We start from the raw sequence: 26,069 nt of genomic DNA, 5'->3' as shown, positions 1-26,069 counted from the left end.
GTCTCAATCTCCTGACCTCGTGATCTGCCCACCTTGGCCTCCCAAAGTGCTGGAATTACAAGCATGAGCCACCGCGCCCGGCCTCTTTTTGTTTTTGGGATGCAGTCTCCCGCTGTTGCCCAGGCTGGAGTACAGTGGCACGATTTTGGCTCACTACAACCTCCACCTCCCAGGTTCAAGTGATTCTCCTGACTCAGCCCCCCAGTAGCTGGCATTACAGGTGCTCACCACCACACCTGGCTAATTGTTTTGTATTTTTAGTAGAGATGGGGTTTCACTGTTGGTCAGGCTGGTTTCTGACCTCAAATGATCCACCCACCTTGGCCTTCCAGAGTGTTGGGATTACAGGCATGAGCCACTGCACCCAGCCCCACAATATATGCTATGCTTTTATACATCTAGCAGTGTAGTAGGTTTGTTTACATCAGCAGCACCACAGACACATGAGGAGTGCATTACAATGGCTGTGACATCACTAGGCAATAGGAATTTTTCAGCTCCATTATAATCTTATGGGACCACCATTGTATATTCAGTCTGTCATTGACTAAAACATTGTTATGTTGCGTATAACGGTACATTTTCATAATGGGATTTTAGTGTTTCTGTCAGTAGTAGTTCTTTTGCGAGATTGACAGTTGTTTTTTTCCTACACTGGTCTCCAGTATGGTCCTTCAGGATAAAGACTACACTGTTGGTTATTGTATAGTAGAATTACATCAACTAAAATTCAATTGTACTTGCTTGGCAAAAAGAAAAAATGTAATTATACTGATTCTGTTTGTCTTTCACTTTAATGACCTTTTGTCTTGGAGCCAGTGGTGCGTGAGACAATGATACTTGAGTCTGTTTCCTTTGTTTCTTTTTTTTTAGATAGAGTCACATTCTGTCTCCCAGGCTGGAGTGCAGTGGTGTGATCTCGGCTCACTGCAACCTCTGCCTCCCGGGTTCAAGTGATTCTCCTGCCTCAGCCTCCTGAGTAGCTGGGACTACAGGTGCCCGCCACCATCCCAGCTGATTTTTCTATTTTTTTAGAGACGGGGTTTCACCATGTTGGCCAGGCTGGTCTTGAACTCCTGACCTGAGGTAATCCACCCGCCTCGGCCTCCCAAAGGCATGAGCCCCTGCGCCCAGCCGATTGAGTTTATTTTAAACCTTTATTAGATACCTGAAGATTCATGATTGTTGTGCCTTTTTGGCAGATTGAACCTTTTATCAGTAAAACTATCTGGACATCATCTGATGCTTTTGAATGGTATTTTGTCTATATTGCCTTTTTAAAATTTTTATTGTTTAGTATTCACCTTCCACAACTTTTTACATTCCTTTAAAAAAAAAAATTGTTTGGCCTTAGTGTCATTTGGTTTTACATCATGCCTTATAGGCAGCAGGTAGTTAGTTTTGGTTTTAAACAATTCGAAAGTCTTTTAATGCAGGGATCTAAACTACTCACATTTATTGTTACTATTTACATGTTTAGCGATTACTGCCATGTTTACTCTGCTTTTTTGTTTCTTATTTTTCCTTTCTTTCTGCTTTTTGTTGTGTTGGTCATTTCCCTATTTGGGGTTTATTTTTAGTGGTAAGGAAGCTGTATATTTCTATTTCTGTTCTTGTGTTCAACCTTAAATGTTAGTTTAGCTAGGTATAAGACTTTAGTTACAAAATAATCTTGCTTTAGAATTTTGAAATTGTTACTTAATTGGTTTTTGGTACCAAATGTTGGTGACAGTCTGGCACTGGATTGTTTTTCTTTTTAAATACTTTCAGGATTTTTGTTGTGAAATTTCACCATAATGTCTAAAAATGTGTGTCATTTTTCTTCAACTCCAAGAATTTCTCTGATTCCTTAGATTTTTTTTTTCTATGCCTTTCGTTTTATAACTCCAGGTAGGCAAATGATGGAACTTCTAGATTTATACTTCGTGTCATTTCATTTCTCCAAACTTCCCATCTCCCTATCCTCTCTTTCCATGGCATTCTGTCAGGTTTCCCCCATTCTCTACTTGTTAATTCGCTCCTCGGCTTTCTCCTTTAATATACAGCCAATCTGCTGAATTAATTGTAATAATCATTTTTCATTTTCAAAATTTCTAATCGGTGCTCTTTAAAAGCAACCTTTTTTAAATGATGGCAAGATAGCCTCTCATTTTTTTGAAACTAAATTTTTTGTTTGCTTGGCTTATCCTGTTTTCTCAGATACTGCTTTTCTATTTGAGTTGGGGGCCTCTTTTTGTATGGGTTGGTTTTCCCTTACTGTTAGCAATTCTTGATTGTGTGGTCTTTTTAAAAACAGAGGCAAGGTATGGTATGCCCTGTCACTGTCACTTGTCTCTTTGAAGAGGGTCTGGTCTCAATGTCTCAATATGTTGTTCAGGCTAATCTCAAACGCCTGGGCTCAAGCAATTCTCCTGCCTCAGCATCCCAAGTATCTGAAACTATAGGTGTGTGCCATGGTACCCAGCCACTTGTCTCTCGTGTAGAAGATCCTCACTCCTGAATAACACAGCCCTACTCTAATGTGATTTCTGCTTTCTCCAGTGGAGTGGGAGGATTGTTGAGGTTGTCTCAAATGCAAGTTTTCTAGCAATCACCCTGATGATTGCCCCCTAGAGCCTACAGCTACATAAGGGATTCCTAGTTTTGCTTTATTGTGGGTGTTTTGTGGGTGTTTCTCTGTCAGTCCTGTAGCAGTCTCTGTTAGTCCTGGCACGTATTCATAGTCCTGAAACATGATGTATCCTTGAAATTAAACTTATGTTTCAAAGCTTTTGGAAGATAATTAAGTCTACTGACAAATGGAAGATTTTAAGTTCATCTATTAATTTATATGTGCTTGTCTTGGTTCCTTTCATCCTCCCACATCAGTTTTAAAATATACATTCTGGTTGACACTAGCTAGCTTAAAGTAGCTATGTAATATTCTGAGCTTAGATACTTAGAGCTTCCTAGAAATCCTTTGCACACTTTAAATCCTTTAAAAACTTTAAAGTTCTACAGCCTTTTTGAAAAAGTCTGATTGTTTTTGAAATTAAAAACATATAAACCTCCAGCCTGGGCAACCTGGCAAAACCCCATCTCTACTGAAAAATTAAAAAATTAGCCAGGTGTGGTGGTGCGTGCTGGTAGCCATAGCTACTTGGGAGGCTGAGGCAGGAGAATCACTTGAACTTAGGAGGTGGAGGTTGCAGCGAGCCAAGATTGTGCCTCTGCACTCCAGCCTGGGCGACAGAGAGAGAGAGAAAAGTATATATGTATATATCTCTGTGTGTGTGTGTGTGTGTGTGTGTGTGTGTGTCTTTTAGCTGGGCATGGTAGTGTGCACCTATAATCCCATCTGCCTAGAACATGGAGGTAGGGCGATTGCTTGAGCCTAGCAATTTGAGACTAGCCTGGGCAATATAGCAGGGCACCTCTCATGCTTTTTTGCGGGGAGGGGTGGGTGGGCAGAGACAGAGGAGTCTCAGTCTGTCACCAAGGCTGGAGTGCAGTGGTGTGATCTCGGCTCACTGTAGCCTCCACCTCCTGGGTTCAGGCATTTCTCATGCCTCAGCCACTTGAGTAGCTGGGACTGTAGGCGTGTGCCACCATACCCAGCTAGTTTTTGTATTTTTCGTAGAGACGGGGTTCTGCCACGTTGTCCAGGCCAGTCTCAAACTCCTAGCCTGAAGTGATCTGCCCGCCTCAGCCTCCCAAAGTGTTGGGATTGTAGGCATGAGCTACCATGCCTGGCCACAATATGCTTTTTGACTCAACAATCCTACTAGTTAGAATCTATTCCATGAAGATACTTGTATGAAGCAACTTACCTTATAAACAGCCATTCTGTCTTCCTGTTTTTATCAGTTTATTGTTTAATTACTGTGGTCTGAGTCTGTGAATGTCGATTAGTGTTTGATACATTGTTTCTTCTCATTTCAGAACTCTCTTGATAGAGCCCAAGCAGCCAAGAATAAAGGCAATAAATATTTTAAAGCAGGAAAATATGAACAAGCTATTCAGTGCTATACTGAGGCTATTAGCTTGTGTCCTACAGAGAAGAATGTCGACCTTTCTACATTTTATCAAAACAGAGCTGCTGCCTTTGAACAGTTGGTATGTACTCTAGGTTGTTTCTTCTGTTCCTTTTGTTTCTCTTTATTTGCTTGAAGTTTCAGTTAATGCTACTCAAATAAACCTAATATATTTTTTGAAGTTGTTTCAAAATTATGGGATGTTGTTTTTATTTCCATTAATTGCAAAACTTTTTAAAGAACAAATTCTATAGTTTTGCTGACTACAGATATACTCCAAAGTTAAGTATATTTCAGATTTTATAAAATTACATAGTATAGAAAGTTTCTGGTGACCCTATTCTCCTCAACAGTTTAGGCTATTTCTTTAACTTTTTGATGTTTATATGTGCTTTTGTAATGCATTGCAGATGTTAACTCTTTGTTTCTATTAGGAATACTTTTTTATTCTAGGACTTTTAATACTCAGCCTATTAAGTTTGAACTGATTTCTATTGAACAGTACTTTCTTCAGTGTGACTTTTTTGGAATACTTTCAATTACAGCAAAAATGGAAAGAAGTGGCACAAGATTGTACAAAGGCTGTTGAACTTAATCCCAAATATGTGAAAGCTCTCTTTAGACGTGCAAAAGCCCATGAGAAGCTAGACAATAAGAAGGAATGTTTAGAAGGTGAGGGTCATTTTGTGTTTACATATGAAAATTACTTAAGATTTTGTAGTCATTGGTAAATGTATATGAAACTGTGCCTTGTGAGTGCAAGAATCAGTTGTTTTTAAAAGTTGGGTTCCTTTGCAATTAAGACTGTGTCTTCTAGTTTAAATTAAGATTGCTGATACTTAAGTATTGTCTCTGTTCTCAACTATGGAATTAAATGAGTATTAAGATTACGAGTTTACTACACATTTTAAACTTAGCAGCTCATCAGCGTTAGTATAATTCTCTGAATAAGGAAATCAGAAAAGAGGTTTTAGCAAGTGATAGTGTTTCTAAGGTTCTACATATTTCGTTTAATAGGTATAAATACAGCTTTGAGAGCTATGTTTATAATATGTATAAACATGAGCTATGTTTATAATATGTATAAACATAGCTTTGAGATGAATCATTAAAGAAAACATTGTTTTTTGCCTGCGGCATTTTCAAACATTATTTTATACCCAATTGGAAATTGTTTTATATCTAATTTACACCTAATTGGAAATGATGTAATTGGTACAAAGCATCAAAGTGAATTTGTCATTCTCAGTAAATGCCATAAATATTCTGTGATCTCTGATTGGTCATTTCGCTGCTTCCCAAGCTGCAATTACAGTATACCTCTGGCCTTTGAAGTACATTCTTCTAGGTGACATGAAGCAAAACCAAAGTATAATTTTCTACAGTCTAAAAGTTCTTTCCATTTCATATTTAAGTCTGCTTTAAAAGCATCAGTAAAAGGAAAAGGCCCCTTTCTGAAAAGAGAAGTATAGATTCCCAAATGAGGGTATTTTAGAGAACATTTTAGCAAAATTTGAGGTTCTGTGGTGGCACATACTTTGATAGTATGTGGAAAGAGTATTGTTTTAGAAAAGGGAATCCTGAGTTTTGAACCAGACCTTGAAGTTACTAACATAATAACTGGCAGAGAGGAGGGTGATTGAAGTGTCACGTAGAAGAAACAGGATGGGGAAAAAAAGACATTGACATTGGCTCTAGCCATGGTTATCGGGGGAATATAACAGCAGATTGACTTGTTTGGTGGAGCAAGGATGTGGAATTACAGGAAATTTAATTCAGAAAGAGAAGAGACGTCATTGTTTGAGTGCTTTGAATGAAAGACTGAGAGGTTAAGGAACGAATTATCTTTTGAATTTCAAACCTCTGCATGCATCTTGAGCTGTGACATAACCAGATGAAAAGGTATGGAGGCAGATTTATTTGAGAGCTCTGTGGCAAGATGGCTTTGGAGACAAGGAATAACTCAGGCCTATAAAAAACACCAGACATGAGAGAGCCACACTATGTTGATATGCCTGAGTTGCTAGCCAGAAGAGAATATTCCTGGATTCCTTGTTTTATTTTCTATATATAGAATGTTAGAGTGGTGAGAAACATCAGAAATCATGCAGCATAGCCCCTTTCATTTCACAGGTAAAGAAAGCAAACCCCAGAGAAGTGGAGTGACTTTCTGAGCTTTCAGTTTGGTCATAGAGAATATAAAGCTAGGTATTAAGAATCAATTAATTGGAAATGAAACAGTCCCATTTGGCCATGAATTTAGTTTGGCTTTCTGTAGTTACATTGTACCCATTTGTTGCTGCTGACCATCTTTGCAGTAATTTTATATTTACCCTTGTGTTTTTCATCATTTCTAGATGTCACTGCTGTGTGTATATTAGAAGGGTTCCAAAATCAACAAAGCATGCTTTTAGCCGATAAAGTTCTTAAACTCCTTGGAAAAGAGAAAGCCAAAGAAAAATATAAGGTAAATTTATCTGATTTGGGGAATAGAGGGAGTACTATGTACATTGTGAGGGGTATTTTCTAAGTTTATGCTGCTTAAGCTTAGGCATAGTGGTAATGGCAACAGCTGCAATTAGAACTGGGCTATATTTCTTCTTCCTATTATCTTGGGCTTTTATGGCTTGTCCTTCTTCAGTAAGAATATATGCTCTATCCAGTACTCTACCTGGAGAATATTGGAATTCATCTCTGTTAGGGATTGCCACACTGTGGCCCATAGGCCAAATCCAGTCTGCTACCTGTTTTTATAAATGTTCAGTCACATGTTGTTTTCAGCTGCCTTTGAGATACAACAGCAGAGTTGAGTGGTTGTGACAGACTGTATAGACTCCAAAGCCTAAAATACTTACTATGTGGCCCTTTACAGAAAAATATTTTTCTATATTATTAAGTTTTTAAAGGTATACTGTGTAAGTTGGCATTAGTTTTAGGCTATTATTAACAGGTAGTTTAATTCAACAATCATTTATTAAACAAAGCTACATGTTTGGCATTTTGGAGGGATGGGTTCAAAGACATGGCCTTTGCCCTTACAGAATTAAAATTTAGTGAGAGAGACTGACTGTTACTATGTATAAAAGGCATGCTATAGTTAACTGCCCAAGGTGAGATGTAAGTAAAGAGAGTACTTACATACTCTCTTTGCATCAATAAACATCACTGGAGATTCATTGTTAAATCCCAGTAATAGTGAGGTAATTGTTTCTTTTTCCTTTAATAATAACTTGCTTTTTTCTTGAATTGATTTTAGTAATCTGTATTTTTAATTTTACATCTCTGGATGTTAGCTGAGTGAAACAGTTAAAACAAGTTTCTTCACTGCAGAACTTTAATAATCTACTAAGGCGTGTCGTGAATCTCTTAAGAGGGGTATAGCTGAAGTGATTCCCAGTCTCTCTCTCTCTCTCTCTCTTTTTTTTTTTTTCTTTCTTTGTCGCCCAGGCTGGACTGCAGTTGTTATCTTGGCTCACTGCAACCTCTGCCTCCCAGGTGCAAGCAATTCTCATGCCTCAGCCTCCCGCGTAGCTGGACTACAGGCATGCACCACTACGCCTGGCTAATTTTTTGTACTTTAGTAGAGACAGGGTTTCACCATGTTACCCAGGCTGGTCTCAAACTCCTGAATTCAAGCAGTTCACCTTCCTCAGCCTCCCAAAGTGCTAGAATTACAGGCAGGAGCCACTGCGCCTGGCCCCAGTCTTTTTAAACTATGAATTTTTTTTTCTCTTGAGCATCTCATAAGACTAGTGTTTCTCGAAATCACTTTGTAAAACACCATGGTAGAGTCCATAAATTCAACCTCAAAGGAACCTAGTTTCCTTATACATAGTGTGGAGTAATTAGACTGGTTGGATTGCAGGATGGTAAGAAAATGTAAAATAATGTATTATTTACATAGGTTACAGATCAGTTTCCACATTTTCTAATCTGTTTGTCACTTTGTAAATCACAAAATACCTTCTATATTATTGTTTTGATTTTTTATAACAACCGTATAAGATAAATAAGGCAAGTATTTCTATTGCCATTTTAGAGATGAGAACACTGATACTAAAAGTTTAATGATGTACATAGTATCACATAGCTAATAAATGGCAGAACTAGATTTTGTATCGTGTTCCTTTGATACTTAAATCCCTTTCTTGTAACAGTTTATTTTCACTTTAAATTTATAACCCTATATAGAACGCAGGGAGGTGATAGCTGCTTTTCTAAGCTGAAATAGGAAACTAAAAAACATTAGTGATATATCTAGCTTCAAGTAAGTGCTGTTTAAATTTCTATTTAAGCTTTTCCCCTAAAATGGTAAATGATTGCCACTACGTATTTCTTCTCAGAGTGTCTTTAGTATAAAGTACTAAAGTTAGGCATTTTTATCACTTGATAGGTGACCATTTGACTTAAAATATTTTATTATCCTAAATAAAAACAAATTGAATCTCTCCCCAGAGAGTGCCCACAGATCAATATGGGTTTTCTCTTAGGTTTCCTTTTTAGTTCTCTTTGGATCCCACATTGATCTATCCTAGATTAGATAATTTACTTACAAAGCCAATTCCTTTTTTTCTTCCTTCGAATATGAAGACATTACCAAAATAACAGTAATGATATTTGTTACACATACAATTTAAAATTCTGTGTTTCCATTAAACTGTTTGGGCTGAATTGTGTAGATAAAGGATTCAAAATACATTATGAGAGCCCTTTGGGTGTGTTGTTCCCACTTTATTTAAAACTTTATAATGATAATTGTGTTTTGGGAGGAACAAAATTCTCCCATAATTGTGAATTAGGTTGCTATGTGTCAAATAAATAATCAAAACAGGAAATGTGATTTCAGTATGGTTTTCAGTGGCACTTACCTGTAATAAAGATCTTTAGATGAAAGCCCAAGGTAAATGGACTTAACATTTTCAGCACCTGTGTAAGATGTGATCTTACATCTTTGTAGAGGGAAAAGGCTCTCATTTAAAACCTGCTTTGACCAGCTGGGACTGGCAGCTTCACCTTTTCCACTGTCTTTTGTTCTGTGGCTTGGAGCTTAATTTTAGTTATTTGAAAAATGAAAATCCAATTTTTATGACAGTTATTCTTAGTGTTCTACAATGTACCTGCTTTTTTGGTTAGTATTTCCCATTCTGATGTCTTTGAACATGACTACATTTCAGAATCGTGAACCTCTGATGCCATCTCCACAGTTTATCAAATCTTACTTCAGTTCTTTCACGGATGATATCATTTCCCAGCCCATGCTTAAAGGAGAGAAGTCTGATGAAGATAAAGACAAGGAAGGGGAGGCTTTAGAAGTGAAAGAAAAGTAAGTATGTCAAGCATAGTGTCTGCTTAGTGGTGTTCTGGCGGCTTTGAATATTCCTTAGGGCGCAGATGGGTTCTGAGCCATGTCACAGCAGCTGTCTATCTACAGATAGAGATAGACAGAAATATAATTTAAAATTATATAATATTATTATTATAAAAAGACTTTTCTTTCTAGCATGTGTCTGTTACTTCTCTGGTGACTCAAGGTTTTACTGCCAGGAGTCTGCCCTGCTTTTACTCAAGGTCCTATGTGATCTTCTCAAGAGGACTCCCATTGAATCCAGTGACTGACTGTGTTTGAATAGAGGCAATAACTTGAAAATTACTGTATAGCTCAACATGCAGATGTTCTAGTACAGGGAAGTTTTTAATTTGTAAACTGAGATACTTTTAGGGATGTCCAAAGAGTGAATTTTTTCAAGGTTTTTTCTGCTTGTCTAGGAAGATGCCTATTTGGAGGGCTTCTTGTTGGGGTCTGTAGAGAGCTGAAAAGTACAGGATACTATGTTTCTAGCTGGACACCTAGTGATATAATGTCATATAAGTCATCTAGCCTGCTTTATTCCATTCATATTTGTCAATACTTGTATTTTTCTGTCAAGGGTAGCTCTCCTCCCTGAGAGAAGGTACGATATTATTATCAACATGATATTTTTTAATGAGTTAGGAAGAAAAGGAAATACTGTTCTAGTAGCTGAGCATAACTGGGTTTTGCATCTGCAGCATATTGCAGGGTTTGAGGAAACAAATTGCTTTTGATTTTTATCTTCCAATTTTTCTACCATTGCTGGTGACCTTTTAAGAGAAGATACTATGCATAATTATACTGCAGTGTACAAATTTTAGTTCATTGATACACAATCTTTGAGAAGATTGTAGTTGGGAAGTAAGTGTTCAAGATGTCATGTTAGCGCTTTGTGACTGTTATGCAAACAATTTCTTCTTCTGGTTAGGAAATAGTCCTTGTCCCAGAAAAACTATAATGAATTTAATACCATTATTCTAAAAGCTTTATTGAGAGATGGTAGGATGTAGCTAGCTATCATCAGCACACTAACTGGAATTGGACCTAAGTTTTAAATGCCAGTTTACTGTGAGCCTTAGCTTTATCATCCTTTAAATGGAGCTAGTAATATTTACCTTACGAGGTTATTGCGAGGTGTAGAAATCATGCTTATAAATAACTAACACTTATGTTCTTCAGTAAGTTGACATTACTTCTAATCTGATTTAAATCATTGTGTTTTCTTTCTTTTCTCTCTCTTTTTTTTTTTTTATTTGATACGGAGTCTCTTTTGCCTAGGCTGGAGTGCAGTGGTGGCACAGTCTTGGCTCACTGTAGCCTCTGCCTCCTGGGATCAAGCGATTCTCCCGCCTCAGCTTCCCTAGTATCTGGGATTACAGGCACACACCACGACGCCAACTAATTTTTGTATTTTTAGTGGAGACGGAGTTTCCCATGTTCGCCAGACTGGTCTCGAACTCCCGACCTCAGGTGATCTGCCCATCTCGGCCTCCCAAAGTGTTGGAATTACAGGTGTGAGCCACCGCGCCTGGCCTGTTTGTGTTTTCTTAGCCTGGTGAGCTGAGAAACAAAACTAGAATGTAGGCAACATTTGAATGTAATTTCAGGAGAGGTTAGGGTAGAGCTTATAAGATTTTTCACTGACATAACTTTTTTAATTTATTTTTTTAAGATACAGGGTCAGGCCAGGCATGGTGGCTCATGCCTGTAATCCCAACACTTTGAGAGGCTGAGGTGGGCAGATTGCTTGAGTCTAGGAGTTTGAGACTAGCCTGGGCAACATGGAGAAGCCCTATCTCTACAGAAAACTAACAAAAATTAGCTTGGCATGGTGGTGTCCACCTATAGTCCCAGCAACTGGGGAGGCTGAGGTGGGAGGATGGCTTGAGTCCCAGAGGCAGAGGTTGAAGTGAGCTGAGATCATGCCACTATACTCCAGTCTGGGGAACAGAGCAAGACTCTGTCTCAAAAAACAAAAAGGAGAGAGAGGGGGTCACTCAGGCTGGAATACAGTGGTGCGATCATAGCTTACTGCAGCCTCCAACTCCTGGAATCAAGCTATCCTCTCGCCTCAGCCTCTTAAGTAGCTGGGACTCTAGGTGCACACCACCGTGGCTGGCCAATTTTTTTTGTTTTTAATTATGGAGATGGGGGTCTTGCCATGTTGCCCCGCCTGGTCTTGAACTCCTGGGCTCAGGTGATCCTCCCGCGTCAGCCTTCCAGACTACTGGGATTACAGGCATGAGCCACCGCGTCTGGCCTGACGTAACTTTTAAGTCATTTGCCAGTTTTTTCTATACACATATAACAACTGAAATAAGAAAATGTACTTTAATTTACAATGCCTTATGTTTGGAAGATATCTCATGTACCTCATGACACTTAGTACAAATTTCAGATAAAAAGATTACTTCTACAAGCATCTCCATAAAAGTCATCATCTTAGAAGAATAATAAGAGATACTGTGTTTACTGCTCTTTAAAACATAGAGAAGGATGTTTTTTAAAGTATTAATTGATGGAAGAGTCGTACTTTGAATTCGCTTCTTTAATAAGTTCAGTTATTAATTCTAGGTCTGCTCACACCTCTTGCCTTAGCTTCTGTGACTCTAAACTCACTTATTTCCTAGTTCCCTGTTCCTTCTGTTAACCGTTAAACACTGTTGAGTACCATTGATGTGCTTCAGATAGGAAGGTGAATAAGACAGGATCCTTACCCATATTGCAGATCAGTCTTTCTTTCATTAGCTCATCTTTTCAGTATCTAAATGTCTGAGCTGAGGTATTACCCAGGACTCTGCTGCTTCCTTTTTAAAACTCCTTGTCCGAGGTTTCAAGAAAATCACCATCTACATCAAAAATCCTAATCTCTTTAACCGCACCGCCCTTTCCCCACCCCAGCTCCATCCCACACTGGCTGATTATCTTGTTAAGGGCAAATAGACAATTGCTTAATTTACTCAGGTGTGCTAAATGTGGCATGTTTTAACATTTAATTTTTTCTTTCTTTTCTTTTCTTTCTTTTTTTTTATGAGATGGAGTCTCGCTCTGTCACCCAGGCTGGAATGCAGTGGCTCCATCTCGGCTCACTGCAACCAACGCCTCCCAGGTTCAAGCGATTCTCCTGCCTCAGCTCCTGAGTAGCTGGGATTACAGGCACACGCCACCATGCCCAGCTCATTTTTGTATTTTTAGTAGAAACAGGTTTCACCACGTTAGCGAGGCTGGTCTTGAACGCCTGACCTCAATGATCCGCCCACCTCAGCCTCCTAAAGTGCTGGGATTACAGGCGTGAGCCACTATACCCGTGCACATTTAATTTTTTCTTAGTAAATAATTTCCTATGTTTGTTTTTATTTTCAGTTCTGGATATTTAAAGGCCAAACAGTATATGGAAGAAGAAAACTACGATAAAATCATAAGTGAATGCTCAAAAGAAATAGATGCTGAAGGCAAATACATGGCAGAAGCATTACTACTACGAGCTACCTTCTACCTGCTTATTGGCAATGCCAATGCGGCCAAACCAGATTTAGATAAAGTCATCAGTTTGAAAGAAGCTAATGTGAAGGTACATTTAAAAATGTGTGTGAAGAAATTATTAAATAGAAGGTGATGCCTTTCATTATGTTTTGCCAGATTTTTTAAAGCATTTCAACTGCCATTCTTCGAAGGGCTGTTTTTGTTTTTGAAGAAACTACTCTTAATAATAACGTAATTGGTGCAGTGAATCTGAAAATATAAATATCAATGATATTTATCTTTATTTAGGAAAGGACTTTTTTTTTCCTGTAGCATCTGGTAGTTTCATCTTCTCCCTGTAGCCACTGCCTACTGTATTGGACTGTATTTGGGCAGTGGTAAAAGTGATATAGCAATTCTGTAGATAATGCTGTAAGTAACGTATAATTTGTAGCACCAGGTATAAAACACTTAATAAAAACACATTAATATATTCAGAAAGGTTTTATGTTACATGAAAAAAAGGTTCTAAAAATAGAATGTATAAATATGCCAAAAGTTTTGCAGTTGTACAGTTGGAACAGCCTAACATTTTCTAAGTATTCTTAATGTGCTGTGTATTATGCATTTCATAATTAAGATTCAGGGGCATCTGTTGAATTGTTACATTCTATTCGGTATAACAAAACAGAATTTAACCACCAATTAACTATATTACTTATTAGTTTGTTAACATCTCTGACCTGTTTCCTCATTGCATTACATGAACTCTGTAGCCTCTCTCATCTGCTGTATTTGGGGGGATATAATAGTTGTTTTTAAGACCTAAATATTGTTAAAAGTTTCTTTCAAAATGAGATTTTCGAATTGAAGATACCCTCATAATATTATCTTTAATATTCTGCTGATTTTCCTGATGATTACAACTGTTATATATGTTTTTGTTACAATTATGGAGCATATTATTTGTTCTATATGTACTATTGCTTTGAACAAAATTTTAAAGAAACGTATTGTTTTCATGATCACATGACTTTTAATGGCAAGTAGTAATGATGCTTACCATATGCCATGTACAAAAATTAACTTAAAATGGATTAGAGCCCTTAATGTTTAAGAGCTAAAACTATAAAACTCTTAGGATAAAATAGAGGACTAAATGTTTGTTACCTTAGATAAATAGTAGTTTCTTAGATATGGCACCAAAAGCACAAGCAACCAAAAAAAAAAAAAAAAAACAATAAATTGGACGTGATCAGACTTCTGTGCTTGGCTGGGGGTGTTGGCTCATGCCTGAAAATTAGCTGGGCGTGACGGCATGTGCCTGTAGTCCCAGCTACTCAGGAGGCTGAGGTGGGAGGATCCCCTGAGCCTGGGAGGTCGAGTCTGCGGTGAGCCGTGATTGTGCCACTGTACTCCAGCCTGGGTGACAGAGATCCTGTCTCAAAACAACAAAACAAAACTTCTGTGTGAAAAGACACCATCAAGAAAGAGAAAACACATCACTCAACATGGGAAAAATATTCACAAATCATGTATCTGATTAGGAGCTTGTATCCAGAATAAAGAACTCTAAGAGCTCAACAGTAAAAAGACAACCTAAGTTAAAAATGGGCAAAGGATCTGAATAGACATTTCTCCAAAAAATATATAAATGACAAGATGGCGTCATTAGCCATTAGGGAAATGCAAATCAAAACCACAGTGAGATGCCACTTCACACCTCCTAGGATGGCTATAATCAAAAAGACAATAAGGCTCTAATAAAAAACATGGTGGATAATAATAAGTGTTTTTGAAGGTGTGGAAAATTGGAACCCTCATACATTGCTGTGGAAATGTATTAATACAATGGGAAAGCCCTTTTAGAAATTAGTTTGGCAGTTCCTCAAAAAGTTACCGTATGATCTAGTAATTCCACTCCTAGGTATATACCCAAGATAATTTAGTACATTCATTAACACAAAAACTTGTACATGAGAGCTGGGTGTGGAGGCTCACACCTATAATCCCAGCACTTTGGGAACCCAGGAGTTCTAGTCTACCCTGGGCAACACAGCAAAATCTCATCCTATGTTAAAAAACTTTTTAAAAAATCTTGTATATGAATGTTCATAGCAGCATTATTTATGGCAGCCAAAAAGTGAAAGAAGCTCAGATGTCCATCGGTTGATGAATGGATAAATAAAATGTGATACCTGTACAATGGAATATTTTTCAGGCATAACAAAAGAATGAAAAACTGATACATGCTACAATATGGATGAACCTTGAAAACATTATGCTAAATCAAAGAAGCCAGACACAGAAGGCTATATATAATGTATGATTCCACTTATATGAAACATCCAGAATATACAAATCCGTAGAAATAGAAAATAGATTGGTGGTTTCTAGGGGCTGAAGAGTGTAGGAGGTGAGCGGGGATGGAGAGTGACTGCCTATTTGTATGGGATTTCTTTTAAGGGTGATGAAAATGTTCTGGAATTAGATAGTGGTAATCAATATACAACTTAGTGAATATACTAAAAACAGCTGACATGCATACTTTAAAAGGGTGACCTTTGTGATATGTGGATGATAGAAAAAAGCTGTTATTTAAAGAAACTAGATTGGAGGAAAAAAAGTAATGATGAACCTTTCCTCATTTGGGGTATATAGCTTCGAGCAAATGCTCTCATCAAAAGAGGCAGCATGTACATGCAACAGCAGCAGCCTTTGCTGTCCACTCAGGATTTTAACATGGCTGCTGACATCGACCCTCAGAATGCAGATGTTTATCACCACCGAGGACAGGTACGTCTGTTTTCTTACCTAGAGGTCTGACTTTTAGATTGAGTTATTTGATACCATTTTTGAGAATTTCTTGTATAATTTTCTTGATTTTTTAAATATAATTTCTGATAGTTGTGAACAAAGTACCACAGTGGTTTACAGTTTGAATTGGCCTTTGTTTAATTTTGGTATTTACTTACGAAAAAAGAGTAAAGGAAGGCAAAAACTGTTGGCTTACCAGTTCAAGTTTGTTTTTCTGGTGTTTCTGGTTCATAGGTTTTCAATGAGTAAAACATTAATAACATTTAGTAAGCAATCTGAGTTAATTCTAGAATCAACAGGATGATTTTTGTGAGCTTCCTGCTATATAAGGAAATAGTCTGGACTGTCCAAATCGTAAAAATAAGTGTATTTCTCTTTTCAAGTTTTGTAACAGGCATATTAGTTTTTTAGTGGAAATATATAGAGAAGAAACAGTTTCCAATTACTGTCTCAGGTGGGGAAAACATAGCTTTATAGTGGGCTTAATATGGCTTCTTGGAATGCTTTATGGTAAAGTGTGGGCTATGCATGATAATAACAGAAGACCTGAAGTTCTTTCTAATGGAGAATTTTACCTAATAGCGTCATGTGTCCTGCCTGGGAAGTGCATTATTCGGTGATTTTGTTGTGCGGACATCATAGAGTGTACTTACACAAACCTAGATGGTATAGCCTACTACACACCTAAGCTGTATGTTGTAGCCTGTTGCTCCTAAGCTACAAACCTGTATAGCGTGTTACTGTACCAAATATTATATGCAGTTATAACACAATGGTAAGTATCTGTGTGTCTAAAACATATCTAAACATAGAAAAGGTACAGTAAAAGTGCAGTATTACAATCTTGCAGTCTGTTGATTGAAATGTAATTATGCATGACTATTTCTTTCGGAAGGATGTTAAGCGTTGAGATAACCTCTTAAAATTCTTGACATTTTGATCTTTACTGGTAATGTCTGAAGATTCATTTGAAAGGTAATTATCTGATGTCTAACCTGCTTTGATATTAGAATGTACAGGATGTTTAGTTTTCTAGAAGAAGGGGTTTCTTGCTTAATAGTGGTCAGAATTGCAGTGCAGAAATGGTTGGCTTGTAGTCCTTTCTAAAAGTTGGATACCATTTTTATGTTTTGGAATCTTGCCTTTTAAATTTCAAGATTTTTAAATTCACTGTTTCTAGAAAGTAATTATATATTGAATAATTACTGCATGCTCAGCATTATGCTGAGCTGTAATAATAGAGATGGGATACAGAACATACTTAACTGGTGGGCCTATTTGAATTACATTTATTTACGTATTTTTTTCTTAGCTGAAAATACTCCTTGATCAAGTTGAAGAAGCAGTGGCAGATTTTGATGAGTGTATTAGGTTAAGACCTGAGTCTGCTCTGGCACAAGCACAGAAATGTTTTGCATTGGTAGGTACTACTATCTCTTCTATTTTCCTAAACATCACTTTTATTTTCCAGTGTCAACAAAAATGAGTATCTCATTGTCTACAAAGTCTTCTCTTTCTTTCTTTCCCAAAGGATAACTACTGAGGAAAAAAGGTGCTGGTTAATACCTAGCTCTTGTTTTTCTCTAGACATTTGTTTGGGTTCATCTTGATAGATGTTTGTCCCTGATTTTATACTTCCCTAAACAGAACTGGTCTCCTGCTTCTCCACCATAAATCAATACAAAAAGAAAAACATTTTGAGGAAATACTCTGTAAACATGACATCATGTAACTTGCTCTCTCACCCCTGTTTCATAGAACTATTTCTTAATATTCAGAAACATAAAGCTCAAAAGGTTGCATTTTTTTTTTAAGTGCATTTCTAGTAAAATAAGGTACTTCCAGTTAGCTGTATGGCTAGAGTCCTAAAAGAATTTTCCGTTTAAAGGAAGAAATTGTGTCACAAATATATATTATAAATGAAAAAAATGACAAAAATTTTACTAGATTTAAAATTCATTTATTGCAAAGTTCACTTCTTACAAATTAGTATGCCCTCTTCTACAGTATTGAACATCTTGAAATTGTATAGTGGCCATGGAGTCGTAGTTGTACGTAACCTTTGGCTCTCTGCTGCTGAGATACCTACTTGGAACCCTTTTGGATGCTGCAGATTATGTTAGCAAATCACCTGGTTTTTGGAAATATTTATGTAATTTTGTATGTTTATGATAACATTCCATGAGTTTTTGAGTTCTTGATTTGACAGGCCTGTTTTGATTTTTTTATAGTACCGCCAGGCATATACAGGAAACAACTCTTCACAAATCCAAGCAGCTATGAAAGGTTTTGAAGAGGTCATAAAGAAATTTCCAAGGTGTGCCGAAGGCTATGCACTATATGCCCAGGTAAATGTTTTTTTCAGATTTTTAAAAAATAACTGCATACATATGCTACATCTCAGTGTGGAAATCAGAAAACAGTGCTGTCATGGTTGCAGCTTCTTTGGAAGCAGGTGGCTTTGTTCCTGATTGATTCTCATGGCTCCTGGTTGGTCCTGAATCACCTCAGAAGAGGCTCCTTTGTTACACAATTTGGAAATCATGGCCCTAAACTCAATATGGGGAAGCTTAAGGCAAAAATTTCTGTCCTTTCTTCTTTTGGATTGGTTTTGCAAAAAGTAATTGCCTTAGGAAAATTTACTGTATGCAGTTGGTGGAGAAAATATCCACAGAAAGGCATTTCTTTCTGTTTGGTCACTGCCTTTTTATATGGCTAGGTTGTTGTAATAGTTTATTTTATCTTTACTTTATCTAAAATTCTTGAAACTCTCTTGGTTTAGGATTGAAGGTACGAAAAGCAGGATTTAAATCTGAATTGTTTTAACTTTCTTATTGTAGTCTGAAATTCTTGAAAACTTCTTAGTTTTAAATCATCCATTTAAATGAAAATGATTAGCTTCTTGTAGGTCATGGTCATACATTTTCCCCTCAAATAAATGACCTCTGAATGACTCAGTTTTCTTTCTTAAAGCTGAAAATTGGTTTTGGTATCTGCATAAACTAGCCATCTCAACACTCTGTATCAGCGGTACAGCTGCTTTGAGGCCTCTTAGGAATGGGGCCGCCCAGCGGGTGAGCACTGGGCAAGCATTACTACCTGAGCTCCGCCTCCTGTCACTGTCAAATCAGCCGCAGCATTAGATTCTGGTGCCTGATGATCTGAGGTGGAACAGTTTCATCCCAAAACCATCCCTCCTCCTCCCACCCCCATCCATGCAAAAATTGTCTTCCACAAAACCGGTCTGTGGTGCCAGAAGTGCTGGGAAAGTGTTGGGGACTGATGCTCTATATACTTTATTTTTCTTTTTAATTACAAAAGACGTGTTGGGTTTTTCTCCACAGCATAGAAATAGGAAACAATAACAAATTACCCTCCCCTGGCTGGGTGTGGTGGCTCCTGCCTGCAATCCCAGCACTTTGAGAGGCTGAGGCAGGCAGATCACTTGAACCAGGAGTTTGAGACTAGCCTGGCCAGCATAGAGAAACCCCATCTCTACTAAAAATATAAAAATTAGCTGGGTGTGGTTTGGTGCACACCTGTTATCCCAGCAACTGGGGAGGCTGAGGTAGGAGAATCACTTGAACCCGGGAGGCAGAGGTTGCAGTAAGCTGAGATTGCACCACTGCACTCCAGCATGGGCAACAGAGTGAGACTGTATTTCCAAAATATATATATATATGTGTATTACCATCCCTGGTTGACCCCTTTCCTTAAACCCATCTTAAGGTTGGTTGCTTTGTTTCTAATTTCCTTCATGGTATCTCTAGGCAGGTTATAAGAACAATTTCACAAGGATTTTAAGGGTTTATTGAGGGTGGAACTATGAGAAAATTGGTTTGTGTTGGATCAGTTCTTTAGAGGTAGGTCTTATATATAACTGCATTGAAGTGTACATTTTAATCCTATGAATGGGTACACTTGAGTTTATGCCTTATAATTGGTAACAAACCGGGAAGTGACAGCAATATCCTCATCATTGTCATGGAATTCAGAAGGGCTTTTTTGGTGCAGATTTCTCTAAGCATCTAGAAGAGCAAAGGCCACCGAATAGCAACCGCTACTGGGGAACAACTCTTCTGCAGAACTTTCCCAATAGCATATTTCCCTATTACCGTTCTGCCTTCAAGATAGGTTTGGTTTGTATGAGCTGTCTTCTCATCAGCATTAGCATTATTACAGTCATTTTGCACTCAGATTTCTTTTCTTTGATCTGTTTTCTAATTTTAGCTTCACTATATGGTATATGTAACTTTATATATGCATACAGTACGTGTATGTATGTGTGTGTGTATATATACTTAGTGTAACTTTTTTGGCTCTCAAAGCTTTGGTTTAGATGCTGGCCAACTCGCAAAGTTACAGCTTGAGCATAGTCTGGTATCCACAGAACTATGCCTTACATTTCAGCCGTGGGATTTGCCTTAAGATAGCTGATTATAGCTGCTTCTTTTGTTTTCAAAATAAGTGTTTATTACATTATTGTTAACTATGACAGACAATTGGGGAAAATCGTAAATGTTCAACAGAAGATTGAATTATGTTTGCAGAATTGTACACTCACTTAATGGTATGTTATGCAGCCATTAAAAGTTAAAAATACATTAAAGTTAACAAAGCAAGATATAGCACTGCCTGTTATTAAAGGGAAAATTGTATACTAAATGAACTAAACCATGTGAAAGAAAATGAATAGGGAGGTAAATAGAGATAGATAAATATATCAGGAAGGCATATGCTCACAATGGTGGAAGCTATAAAAATATTTATACTTTCTACATCTTTCTGATTTTTATTATAAAGAAGATGTGCTGACTATATTTCTTTGATATTTTTAAGAGATTTTTAAAACATTTAAGTTAGCTTATTTTAGATATGAAAAGACTAAGAGCCATACAGCCAAAAATAATGACTCACATAGTTCTTAAAAGTCATCTTATAAATAACTGGGGTTAACCGAATATGGGCTAGGTATTAGATAATATTAGGAAATTATTTTTGGAGATGTATTAGTTGAAGCAGTTATAGCTGCTTTTTAAAAAATCAATAATTTCAAAGAAATAGCTCTGAAGACATTTAACACACACATCTTAATTTATACCTACAGATGAATATTGCCCTTAAGATAATTCCCTGGCTGGGTACGGTGGCTCACTCCTGTAATCCCAGAACTTTGGGAGGCCAAGGTGGGTGGATCACCTAAGGTCAGGAGTTCGAGTCCAACCTGGCCAACATAGTGAAACCCCATCTCTATTAAAAATACAAAAATTAGCCAAGCAAGGTGTTGCGTGCCCATAGTCCCAGTTACTCAGGAGGCTGAGGCAGGAGGATCACTTGAACCCAAGAGGCGGAAGTTGCAGTGAGCAGAGATTGTGCCATTGCACCCCAGCCTGGGTAACGAGAATGAAACTCTGGCTCCAAAAAAAAAAAATTCCCTTGAGCTGTATTATGATAAATCATGAATAAGTGATGTGACTGTACCTATGAGAATGTGATATTAGAGCTGTCACTAAGAATGGGATTATCTGTATTGAACAGTTTACCAGAGATTATCTGCTATGGCAGGTAACCACTTGCTGAAGAAAGAGGACAGTTAAGATTTTATATTTATACCAGTGCCACCTAAAAACTCCAACAATTAAGTTGTAAAATGTAAATCAGTCTGTATCCCCAAAACATGATAATTTTGTAATAATGAATAAATGAAGTAAATTTTTATAATGAATAATAAATACACTTTTAACTGCTTAGGTTGACAGTTACCTTAATATAACTGAAGTATCTCCTCACATAGGCATTAACAGATCAACAACAGTTTGGTAAAGCTGATGAAATGTATGATAAATGTATTGATTTGGAACCAGATAATGCCACAACATATGTTCATAAAGGGTATGTATTTTTGTGGTTGTTCCAATGAGATAATGAATTTCTTGCATAGTAATAAAATGTATTTATTTTGGCCACTGAGGAAGGGGACTGCGGTAGAGAAGTTAATTGACAAACTTCTTAATGCTCCTGGATGTCTTTTCATTCTTACAGAAGTTAGTTAAGGAGGCCAGGCGCAGTGGCTCACACCTGTAATCCTAGTACTTTGGGAGGCCAAGGCAGGCGGATCACCTGAGATTGGGAGTTCGAAACCTGCCTGGCCAACATGGTGAAACCCAGTGTCTACTAAAACTACAAAAAATTAGCCGGGTGTGGTGGCACATGCCCAATTCCCAGCTACTCAGGAGGCTAAGGAGTGAGAATCACTTGAACCCGGGAGGTGGAGGTTGCAGTGAGCCAAGATTGCACCACTGCATTCCAGCCTGGGCGGCAGAGTGAGGCTGTGTCTCAACAAAAAAAAAAAAAAAAAAAAAAGAAAGAAAGAAAAATTAACGTACTATTTTTGCTCTATGTTAAGGGTTTTAATTTTAAACTGAATATCCTGTCAGCTGTTGCTTATATCAAAATAGCAAGCATACACAAGTGTTCGTGGCCTTTGTGTACTTGAATTATCCTAAGAAATTTCACTTAAATTTATATAAAGTGAAAAATAAGGGATGCAAGATAAGTTAGTAATAGAGCTTAGACCTTGAACCCTTTTTGTAATAAGGAACTTAGACTAGAAAACCAATATAAGTTGAGGAAAAAAACACAATTTGATGCTGATTATATATTGCTTTAGGTTTTGTTTTTCCTTGTAAGTTAACTTATAAGTTCATGGAAGGTAGAAATTGAGTCATATTAATACATGTGTATTTCTACTGATACTGGGCCATGGTCATATCTGACTATTTTTTTGCATTTGCAGTTTACTTCAACTTCAGTGGAAGCAAGATCTGGATAGAGGTTTGGAACTTATCAGCAAGGCTATTGAAATTGACAATAAATGTGATTTTGCCTATGAAACCATGGGAACTATTGAAGTACAAAGGTAACTTCTGGAGTCTGTTATTAGGAAACATGTGGCAGCTCCATAGATATTTAGCTTTTTGTTCTTGTTACATACATGTTAAAGTCTGTTATGTTCTTTCCTTTTTATTCCTGTTGGGGGAAAAAAATGCCTGTAATGTGCTTAGGCAGTGACATAAGGATTGGTAGCCAAGTTGCCAGGAAATCTGGACCCTCTTACAAAGAAGCGTCCAGCCAAATAACTGGGCAGGTTGCAACATCAACTCAGAGCCCCTGAATTTTCTTTAAAATCAGAGTTGGATAAGAATCTTTTTTGCAGCTCTGTCCTTAACCTCTTATTTTGTGTAAATGTTTATCCAGAATTGCTCTTAAGATCCACCATTAAAAGGTGACAACTATTTTATACATGGGATTTACTGTGTACCATCTTAATATTGGCATTGCCATTAGCGTTTCCTACTCTAGGCCAAGTACTGAACTTTAGATGTTTTCTAATTACTCTTTCAATTAATCTTCACCCCCATCTTTAATAAAGGTGGAGATTATGTGATCCCTAGTTTAACTGATGCCCAGACTGCTTAGGTTTACAAGGTTGCACAGTAAGCCAACAGAGAAGACAGGGTTTGAGCTCTGATATCACTGATGCCAAAGTCACTGATCTGGACACTATCACTTGTCAGGAAGCAGCATGAGTTTTCTTAATTCCCTATCATTCAGCCCCTCCTGTAGTCCTCTCCCTGCTCTACAGTAGGCAGAATATATATAGGCTGGTAAAAAAAAAAAAAAAAAATGTGTGTTTCTTTTGAACCATTCTGTACCCACAGTGGCATGTAAATACTAAGTGGTTTTTTTTTTTTTTTTTTCCTTTTTGTGAGATAAAGAGTCTCCAGCCCGGACTGGAGTACAGTGGTGCAATCTTGACTCTGCAACCTCTGCCTCCCGGGTTCAAGCAGTTCTTGTGCCTCAGCCACCCAAGTAGCTGGGACTACAGAAACGCACCACCATGCCCAGCTAACTTTTTGTATTTTTAACAGAGATGGGGTTTTGCCATGTTGGCCAGGCTGGTCTCAAACTCTTGGCCTCAAGTGGTTTGCCCATCTCAGCCTCCTGAAGTGCTGGGATTACAGGTGTGAGCCACCACACCCAGCCTAAATAATTTCTTAATTGCTAATTTGTTAATGTGAATAAAATATTCTTGTACTAGAATAGGATAGGGTGGTAGTTCTTAATCTTTTTTGAGTAACGCTGTGGATTCTTCTTAGAATAATGCACACAAAAACACTTTGCTTTTAATTTAAGGCTTTCATAGATCCTGGGTTAATTAAAGACCTCTCATTTGGGGTTTGATGGAATTTTGTTCACATGTTAATCGAACTTTTAAAAAATCCATTCTGAACCTTACCTTTACAATTAAATAAGTGAATTTGAATAAATGAAATCGCAGATTATCCTAGGATTTTGCAGATCTGCTTGCTGTTGGCCTAATGCCAGAACATGAAATCTTGAAAAAAGTTTTTTTAAAAATAAGTCTATCACGTTGCCATATATTGTAATAGGGGATTAAATATAGTCACCCTAGTGGTACTTCTTACTGGCATATATAGAGTCTAGCTGGCACATACGCCAGTAAAATGTACCTTACTAACATGTATGCCAGTTAAACTATATATGCAGGTAGGTGTATGTGTGTGTGTGTGTGTGTGTGTATATAGTAGGGACTTAATATTCTTTGTAGGATTGCATATAGATGTAGCTAATACTAGTTACTTAAAACGGTCCTTAGATAGCTGTGGATTTGACCAGAATCAGGCAGAGGCCATAAATCTGAGTATTGTATGTAGGTATGAGTGTGCAGTACATCAAGGAACTCACATAGACTGCCTGAAGAGTAGAGGTGCATGGGGTTGGGGACGTGCTGGTAAGAGATGAAGCGGAAAGAGGGGGGCCTACATCAGTCTGTGAAGGTGAGGCCTTTGCACGTCATTAGTGTCCTGAGATTATGTTACTGCTTTCCAAAGGAGTCTCATGTTAATGGTAGAAACATGCAGAATTTAGGAACCAGACGGAATTGTGATTTTTAGATAAGCCAATTAATTTCCGTAGTCTCACTGTTCTTATCAGTAAACACAGAATACAAGAGATATAATGTAAACACATAATATTTGTAATAGTAGTTAACATTCATTGAGTGCTCTCAATGTGGTAGGTACTCTTGTTTATTATAAAAGAAGCATTTTACCAGAATCATAGTAGAAACTCAGTGGTGAGACTTCATGTATCATCACTTACAACCTTCATTGAATATTGTGAAGTGCTTGTTGAATCTGAGACTTAAAAATTTTGTTCTTTTAGAGGAAACATGGAGAAAGCCATTGACATGTTCAACAAAGCTATTAACCTGGCCAAATCGGAAATGGAGATGGCCCACCTGTATTCACTTTGTGATGTCACTTCATGCCCAGACAGAAGTTGCAAAGAAATAATGGATTAAAACCACCAACATTATAAAAATAGGGGAAAAGCAGACTGACCTCTCTCTTTTTAAAAGTTTACCCCCTTCACCGAAACTTAAAGACACTGTCATGAACTGTGTTGAATGGTGGAAATTAGTGTTTCTGTTTGTGGTGGTAAGTATTTGTTACATCTGTTTCCATGTCTAGGTGTTGTGGGTGTGGCTGTTGAAGGAAGTTTGCAGTCTTGCAGTCTTATTCCCCAGCAAATGTAAAAGATTAGAACATGTTAAAGGGATATTTGACAAAGTTGCAAAAGAGTACAAATGATAATTGGCCATGCAAAATAAAAAACATTTGTTGATTTTTTTTTAATGGGGGTTGGGAGTTGATTATGTTCTGGATGATTTCGTCTTTATATATATGTGTGAATAATGTATGTAAGTATTTTTACAGCATGTTGATTTTTAAATTAACATAGTAAATGCTGTAAAATACATTTATATTCAATTAACCGCTTTCAGTTGATTTTTTGAAAGAAACAAAGGTTCAATGGGGGATTAAAGTAGAATTGAGAGACCCTTTAAACCATTGTCAGCATGCACAATGCCTCTGATTCTGCAGAGTTTTAGAAACTTGGTGGCACTTACTAATCCTCTTGGCCCCTTTCTACTCTAATGGATAATGTACATTCTTCTTAAAGTCCACAACAGATTTTCTTACAGTAAATTATGCAGATGCAAAATATTCTAATTGATATATATGCTGGAAGACTAAGTATTGATGGGGGAGTGGACCAGACAAAGAGGTAAGATGAAACAGAAGTGTGTTTATAATTGTCTGTAACTATTTTCTATAATAATTAGTACTATTTAATGGTGTGCTTTTAAAAGCGTAGGATAGAGGATACAGTGGCATTGTATATACTATTTATAGTCTCAGCTACTTGGGAGGCTGAGGCAAGAGGCTTGAGACCAGAAGCTCAAGGCTGTAATGTGCCATGGTGATTGCACCTGCGAATAGCCACTGCACTCCACCCTGGGCAATATAGTGAGACCCCATCTCTTTAAAAAATTTTAG

General features: G+C 37.4%; 1 protein-coding gene across 1 annotated transcript in view; it reads left to right on the top strand.

Annotated features, from left to right (window-relative positions):
• TOMM70 (translocase of outer mitochondrial membrane 70) overlaps positions 1-25,213 on the top strand; it is a 35,859-nt gene extending 10,646 nt beyond the window's left edge. Inside the window, exons 2-12 of the mRNA XM_003893859.5 lie at positions 3,922-4,095; positions 4,559-4,685; positions 6,371-6,480; positions 9,188-9,336; positions 12,727-12,934; positions 15,487-15,621; positions 16,955-17,062; positions 17,874-17,990; positions 21,437-21,534; positions 22,439-22,561; positions 24,892-25,213. Of these exons, the coding sequence (XP_003893908.2) occupies positions 3,922-4,095; positions 4,559-4,685; positions 6,371-6,480; positions 9,188-9,336; positions 12,727-12,934; positions 15,487-15,621; positions 16,955-17,062; positions 17,874-17,990; positions 21,437-21,534; positions 22,439-22,561; positions 24,892-25,030 (1,488 nt within the window). The 3' untranslated portion in view covers positions 25,031-25,213. The remainder of the gene's footprint in view (positions 1-3,921; positions 4,096-4,558; positions 4,686-6,370; positions 6,481-9,187; positions 9,337-12,726; positions 12,935-15,486; positions 15,622-16,954; positions 17,063-17,873; positions 17,991-21,436; positions 21,535-22,438; positions 22,562-24,891) is intronic.
• Positions 25,214-26,069: the final 856 nt, after the last annotated feature.

The sequence above is a fragment of the Papio anubis genome, chromosome 2 (assembly GCF_008728515.1).
Source record: "Papio anubis isolate 15944 chromosome 2, Panubis1.0, whole genome shotgun sequence".
In the NCBI taxonomy this organism is placed as follows: Eukaryota; Metazoa; Chordata; class Mammalia; order Primates; family Cercopithecidae; genus Papio; species Papio anubis.
Note: the sequence above shows the minus strand (reverse complement) of the source record. Positions and strands in the feature narration are given on the sequence as shown.